The sequence below is a fragment of the Anguilla anguilla genome, chromosome 5 (assembly GCF_013347855.1).
Source record: "Anguilla anguilla isolate fAngAng1 chromosome 5, fAngAng1.pri, whole genome shotgun sequence".
Taxonomy (NCBI): domain Eukaryota; kingdom Metazoa; phylum Chordata; class Actinopteri; order Anguilliformes; family Anguillidae; genus Anguilla; species Anguilla anguilla.
Genome location: NC_049205.1, coordinates 39,677,957 through 39,685,889, shown reverse-complemented (window position 1 = coordinate 39,685,889; position 7,933 = coordinate 39,677,957). Strand labels below are relative to the sequence as shown.

General features: G+C 37.8%; 1 protein-coding gene across 1 annotated transcript in view; it reads left to right on the top strand.

Moving 5' to 3' along the window:
- The first annotated feature begins 288 nt into the window (after positions 1 to 288).
- Positions 289 to 7,933, top strand: part of pepd (peptidase D) — a 71,899-nt gene continuing 64,254 nt past the window's right edge. The window contains exons 1-3 of the mRNA XM_035418079.1: positions 289 to 547; positions 1,958 to 2,141; positions 4,812 to 4,939. Of these exons, the coding sequence (XP_035273970.1) occupies positions 531 to 547; positions 1,958 to 2,141; positions 4,812 to 4,939 (329 nt within the window). The 5' untranslated portion in view covers positions 289 to 530. The remainder of the gene's footprint in view (positions 548 to 1,957; positions 2,142 to 4,811; positions 4,940 to 7,933) is intronic.

The window sequence follows — 7,933 nt, the reverse complement described above, 5'->3', positions numbered from 1 at the left end:
TAGGTCTACGTCTTATAAAACCACTTGTAATACAAGCAAATGTAGGGCTACGTGGCAAAAGTAAAAAATAAAAAGCAAAAATTGCCACGCATGTTCCGCTTTAAGCAAAATACACGTTTAATCAATTCTGCGTGCTGACTGCCCACGTTCGCAAATCATTTCAAAAGTGGATAAGGTTAGATAAATCTCAGGAAACGAGTGGATCCACCACCGTTATACTCATATCGGAGAACAGCGCTGGTACTGTGCAGAGCTAACCCTCGTACACACAATTCTGATGCTGATTGTTGGCATGTTCGTAGAAGATTGCTTATTTTGACATTAAGCATCGGCAACGTAAATGTTGATGTCGTTCGTTATAATCAAACAGCGGCGATAAAATCCAATCCTACTTAACGTCATCTTCCGGAGCGTCGCAAAAATGTAGATGCAGTTTTTTTATTTGAGAAACGTTCCCGGAAGTAAGATGCGTGTTAAATCAGCTGACTGAGAGAGCCATGCGTCACATGACACAAGTCTGAGGAGCCAGCATGTCTTCACGTCAGGAGTAAGTGGAGCTTACATTGGTCTTTATATCGATATTTTTTCATGCACGGTTTAAAAACGGTGCTTCTTAGCTGATTGAATAAGGTTCATGATCAACGCATTATCATAGCTGCATGGCGAAAATTGTTTTTATTTTGTGTAGAACTTATATTTTATACCTATCTGAAGTTCAGTTTCAACCTTAATTGCCTAACGCGTTAATTCACTTGCTTGACTTTCCAACGTTTCGGTTTTGTTTCTTTGTTGATTGCTAATTATGAAATGTGATTGTAATCGGAAAAAACTTCAGCTAGCTAACTTCGTTGATCAAGAAATGCTGATCTGAGCTCTTCACACGTAGCGAATTTCATTTTCTTTAAAGAACGTTATTGGTACTGCGGATTTACTTCATCACTTGTGACATAGGAGTTTTACAGTCATTAGGTATGTTTATGACAGAGAAAACAATGGTTTATGGATTCGCTAAAATTCCTGCCCATGTGGAATATATCCGAGGATACAATTAGATTATCTAATCGACCTACTAAACGAGAAATATAACGTTGTCTCAATTAATATATTGTCCATTGTGTTTGACTGTTCATTTGTCTTTCAGGGGTTAAGTTAAAGTGAATTCAGGGATTTTGGATACAGGGATTATACCACTGATAAAATGACTATTAAACATGAACAATTGCCTTTCAAAGCACTTATAGTTTACAGCTAACTTGAAATAGTGATGAAAATAAATAGCCTAGTTATAGGTTTTCCCTGCCTAACCTTTGATCACATAAATCAACTAGATTATGCAACTGTTGTGAATATACTTTGGCCTCTTATGACTCTTATCACTTTTTAGCAGGCACTTTCTAATTATGTAGTTAGAAAGCAAAAAAGCAATGGCAGTCGTTATACCATGCAATTTCAGTTAGTCAGGGATAGAATTCTTTCCCCTGGAAAAGCCTACAGTATAGGGAATAGTGTTCAGGGAGCCACTGTTTAAAGTTTAGAAAATTGTGTAGTAGCACTGCTGCAAATGCGAATAAATAAATAAATACAAGTACCAAACGACACAAAAGTACACTCATCTCTGCACTCTTAAGCCATTAGAAGTCTGTGATTTGAAATTGGTGATGTCCATATGAAAAATACTGGTAATGGGGTGTGGGGTGATCTTCTGTACTGTGTGAAAAAGCATTAAAGCATTTGGAAAAATTGAACTACACAAAGTTCTTATCTTTAAGCAAATGAGGCACACCCCTGTTCTATATTACCGAAAATGTACACATTTTAATATGAAAGGTTATTTCCGTGTGTGAAGTCTTTAATGCTCATCTACGTTTGAGTTCAGTAACACAAGAAAATTGAAGGCTTGTGGAAGCAATATTAAGAGGAAGTGAATGTGGAAGGATTAATTGTTCTCTTGCTGCAGGCCTGTGTACTGGTTGGGGAAGGACACCCTCCGGGTGTCGGCGGCTCTGTTCGCCGAAAACCGCCGGCGTCTCTGCCAAGGCCTCAAGGCCAAGGAAGGCATGGTTCCAAAATCAGTGGTGGTGCTCCAGGGGGGAGAGCAGAAGCAAAGATACTGCACCGATACGGATACGGTTTTCCGACAGGTAATGTCACCGATTTAAACCAGCATCGGCATTTTTGCATGGCAGAATAGAAAAACAGAGTATAAAAACATTTAAAAACCACTGTTTGATAAAGCACCTTGTAAAAAGTCTGGTTTGCTAGCCAGATTCCACACTGTTATCCCTTAGTAAAAGATATGTATGGAGGTCAGCACCAGCTAAGGGGTTGGCCTGTATCTCATGCCACTGAAACGTGACCAAATTGAAGATGGGAAAGTTCTGACACTATATTTACAGGTCTGCTGCAAAATGTTTAGAACACATTTTCCTGTAGAAGAAAGTGTACGTGTTCTCTGAACCTATTTGTACCGTGGCTGAAATATTTTGGTTTCTGGTGACAAAAAGAAAGGCTTTTTGCTGCAATGTTATTCTCCACCACCTTAACTCTTTATTACATAAAAGCTGCAATAGTATTTCATGCTAGCTGACACATTAGTTTTCGAACGAAGTGGCCAAATCTGTCCCTGAGTGGGCTTGAACCACATACAGGAAGAGGGGAAGTCACAAATGTTTCAGCAGTATGTGCAGTAAAAGTGCAGTATGTTACTTTTTCCAAATTTAATATTTCTAAATGATGATGTTGAATCTGTAGCTAACAGAGTAAGAAAAGTATGAGGAATTCAGCACCTCATTTTATGTTTTGTAAATTAATTTTAAATCACTCTGTTTGGGTTGAACTGTTTATGAACAAAAGTGAACCGTTGTGAGTGAATTTGTGGGTATGCCAAAAGCCACACAAATTTTGGATACAGTGAAACTTTTTCCACAGAGCCACTAGCATTCTTGGAGTTTGAGCCAAAGATATGGAATTTAATGGCAATTCAAAGTCATTTAAAGCAATTAGACAGAGCAAACTCCAAGACAAACAGTCCAGTGTGGACTTGCCAAGAGGGTGAGGCTGACTGAGCTTGATTGTTTCCAGTTGTCCTTTACATCTCAATACATACTCTTTATTTTATAGCTAGGTAGGGGTGATTTTAGCCTGTTTTCAAAAAAAAGTTGTTATCCTATGTATTTTGATGAGGTGAGATATTGGTTGCAGGTAGGCTAGCTTGACTACAATCTAGGTTTATTTAGCTAACTTACATTTTACATTTTCTTACATTTTAACTTACATTTTACATCTTGCCAACTACCTCGGTTGTTAAGTTGGGCTGCAACCTAATTCAGTTACTTGGTAAATTTGCTAACATTACCATCTTTAACTACATATTAAAGGTAGTAAGTTCTCAAAATAACAATGAAGTGAAAAGTACATGTAAGTATGCATATGCACATACCTATGAAGTTTTTTTTTACAAGTTTCTTTTGTGTTCTCAATATTTTATATATATATATATATATATATATATATATATATGCCCAATAATTGCCCATCTTGACTGAAATGGTGTTTTAGCAGCTAGCAATAAACTGACCACTTGTGTACTGGGATAAATCCATTATTTAGTTAGCTTTTTTGATTGCATTTGTAGCTATTACCCAGAATTTACTCATGCTACTATTGAAAAACATATGATTTCCTAATTTTATGATAGATTTTTTTCTAATGTACAAATTATTGTGTTTGCAAAACCAGCAAACTATGCAATTTGCATATTATTTATTTTTGTGCAAAAGATAGCAATTGATAACTATATAGCTAACAATAATTGCTCAGGTGAAAATGTGAAAACAAAACATTGACTAATAAAAAGTCAGGATTACCTGGATGGAAAACATTATTATAAGGAAAACATCTTGTATTTGAATTTTAGTACAACTGATCTTCTATCTATGGTCTTCTATCCTTTCTCTTGACTTCAGGAACATGTAGGCTGTCAAATTACTGTGCATGTATCACTCACTTTATCAGCAGGAGTCTGGGTCATGGCCAAATACTATGGGTGTTCTTGGCCTGTTTCCCCAGTACGTCGGTTGTATCTTGATTTTTCTTTGAATGTTGATGCAGTTCACAGCAGTTGCCACTAGGGCCTGTGAAAATATTGTTATCTTCCTGTGTGCTTAATTGTTCCTGAAATATTGGATAAAGTCATTTTTGTTACCAGAGGGTAATCACCTTTTCTACAAAAACGTGGCCTTTATTAGTTACCTTTCCCACAGAGAGATGAACTAGCTTGGTGTTATGAATCATCAATTCATGTGAAATGAATGAATAAACTCTTAAACAGATAAAGTCTCAAAAAGCAAGAAGTAATATATTTTATCAGCACTAATAGTTACGCAGTTAAACAGTTATGCATGGCTGAGTAGGATTTTGTTCAGAGCTGATGGGACTTGTGAATAAAGAAAATAAAAAGCTCCCCACCTGTACTTTCTCTTTTGGTTTGTTGGATTTTGAAGTATGTCCTCCAAATCGATATGTCAGTCAGACATCTGTTTGCCGCAGTCTTAGGAACCTGGCACTTTTAATCCTGAAGTATAAATGATCACCTTCTGTCAAATAATTGTTGCATATAATGAATTTGAATTTGAAGTATACAGCTTTATATATGCATTGTACATGAAAAAAGAAAGCCAAATAAAATGCCATATAAAAATGTCTGTTAAATGTCTAAATAATTTTTTGTAGACTCGCAATACATGTGCCTACAAAATCATGTCATTGAAATGTTACCACTTTCCTCAAATGTCATTGTTTTTGGAACACAGGAGTCCTTCTTCCATTGGGCTTTTGGGGTGATTGAGGCTGACTGCTATGGAGCTATCGATGTCGATACGGGGAGGTCCATCCTGTTCATCCCGAAGCTGCCAGAAATCTACGCTACCTGGATGGGAAAGTAAGTTGATCTTTCTGTGGTTCAATTCACTTGTGTGCGGCTGTGAGGTTGGTGATGATTATTATTTTTATTATATTATGGGTGTTGTTTCAATAATAATTAAAACAACACCCATCCCCTGGCGGCCCCCACTTTGAAAACCACTGTCCTGGAGTACCGAGTCAAAAAATGGAAAATTGTGTCACTGTCCCAATACCTTTGCATTTAACATTTGTATCATTATAGAAACAAATTTTGATCTAGGGCAGGCGTATTGAAGTCTGGCTCTCGGGGCAGAGGTACTGTTTGTTTTCTACCCAATAGTTCATTGATCGATTAATGCCAATGATTGGCCAGAGATTTATTTCAGGTTTAAATCAGTTCTTATTAGAGGCAAAGAATAAAAAAGTGCAGTACTCCCTGATCTGTGGTTTAGACAAAAATGGCCAAAGTTGATGGCTCATTTATTGTCAAACTTACATATCAATACATCAGAAAACAAAGATAGGTATGATTTCATGTTTTATGATGACAGTCCTCTAAGAACCTGACAAGTGTGAAAAGTCGGACGTGAGATTTGAATCTGAATTCTGAATAATCTTCCAACGCTTTTACATCACATCTCAGGCTGGTGATCAAAACAAGGCTTCAACATATCAATGTGACACAAGCTGCTTTTTTCTAACAGTCAGGAGTAGCAATACTGTAATCACAATGACTTGGCACTCAGAAAAGTATGGGCTACTATAACATGCCTGCAGAGCAGAACCAGGAATGGGCAATAAAACTTCATATTTTACAAAATATTCTTTGGGTACCAAAATTCTTCTCCTGAAATTGCATTTTCAAAGAGAGAAGCAAGGTCGGAGTCTTTATATTGTTCAACAGTCTGCTGTTTTCATGATGGTTTGGCAAACCCATCAGCAGTCTCAGCATCGTTCCCCTCTGCCGCAAGCGTAACTTCAGGACAATCTGCTGTAGGTGAGGAGACATGCATCTCATTAAGATCAGGAGTTGCAGTCAAATCAAATTCATCGCATACCTGGGCAAAAATCTTTACGTTAAGTTTCTTGGATGGAGCAGGAGTGACAGGGCACATCAGGGTGTTTCTGCACAAGTTCATCAGGGCACTTGGGACAGATATCGCCTCAGGGGTGGCCAAAACTCAGCCACAAGCCAAGTCATTTTCCAAAATGAAGGATACCCCTTCCACAGGAAAACTGGAATGTGTGCCCACAATGACATGACTCGTCGTAAGGCCTGACTTGCACTTGTATCGTTATCTTGTTGTTGTTGCTTGTTGTCATACCTCCTTGTTTGACTTAACATTACTCTCTGACCTAGCCTATGCTTATTGTGTGAACTGGACTTAATGTGTTCATGGCTATAAATAACTTTTACTTTTTCACATAATGAGTATTGTACCTTATCGGACCTGTTTTGTTGTTGTTACAGTGACCTTCGGTATGCTCATATTGTACGTCGCTTTGGATAAAAGTGTCTGCCAAATAAATGTAATGTAATGACACAATAGCATGCAGTGTCTCGACAACATAGCCCATTTTGAATCCGTGAACTAAAACACCGAAGCCTAAGGAGGATTTCTCGGACAGGGGCAAAAAATGCTCCAAAATAAGGCTGCTGCATCTTTGTCTCTTAATAACTTAACTGCCATTCTATACCAGGTTCTTTGATTAATAAGACAGCACCATCCATTATGAATGCCACACAGTCCTGAAGAACATGATGCCTTCATAAACATGACATAATGGCTTCATAAATCATACGTAAGCAAATGTCATGCTTCATAAAGGGTGACATAACACCTTATGAAATGTCATGCCAAATCGGACATGACTAATATCACCTGGCAAATGGCTCAAAATTATAACGTGTAAAATAAAACATTTTTATATAGGGTGCTAGGCTGACTGTGACTCATGATGTCACAAAACAATCCAAATCAACCCGAGTGAAGTTAGTTCTCTTGACCCCTGTTACCATGGCAGTAAACACACTACACTGTATGACCAAAAGTATTTGGACACCCTTTCGTCTGGGGCTGTTCTTCATGGTTTGGGCTTGGCCTGGCCCCTTAGTTCCAGTGAAGGCAAATCTTAATTCTACAGCATACAATCACAAAAAAAAAAAAAAAGAAAAAAACCAGTAACTAAATAAATAATGGCTATAATTTAGAACAGAATTGACCGCTATCAAAATAGATATAAGCCAGCAAGCTGATGAGCTAGTTCAGGGAGAGAGAAGCCTCCATGTGGGTGGCAACATGCTGTTTTATCTCCTGGGATTCAGGTAGCCAGGTGTTCGTAATAACCTTTAATCTCCCTCTGCAGTTCCACCTATATGCAGAAGACATTATGCAAAAATGAAAAAAAAAACAGGGAAGCAGAAACATAACACTGTTGACACTATCGTGAGCTTCCCTGTTATTTTTGACCAGCTTGCCGTTGGAAATGGCTATTGCTCTCGCTGTTTAGCCATATAGCTATTAACCAACATCTGTCAGCTCTTAAATTAAAGGAATACTTTGAAGTGAAGGTGACTACTAAGTTGAAGTCCATTTATGAGCTTAAGCTTGGAATATAAAAGAAGGCAGTGTTTCTCCATTTCTTGCAGTCCTTTTACCCAGCCTACATGTGAGGATCATTTATTTGCCAGACCTCTTTGGTCATGCATATTTATTGAGCTTCTAGTTTTCCCTCCCAGAAAAAATAAAATGAAAAGATGAAAAATCCTCCCTGTGGCTTATATCTACCTATGATGTCTCCAGGTTCCTCCTGAAGTAATTTTCGAATAGATAGTGCATTTGCACAAAGAATGTGAGCTTGGGCTCTGATGAGGCAGCAGAGTGAGAGGGAAACAGAAGCTGTGTTTCCAGGAATGAATGAACAACCTTGTGAGGGGGAAAAAGCTGTTTTTCCTGCAAACAATTCAGTCCTAACTCCAAGACATTCATTAAGCATCAAGAATGAGGCAAAAATAAATGTTGTTATAATA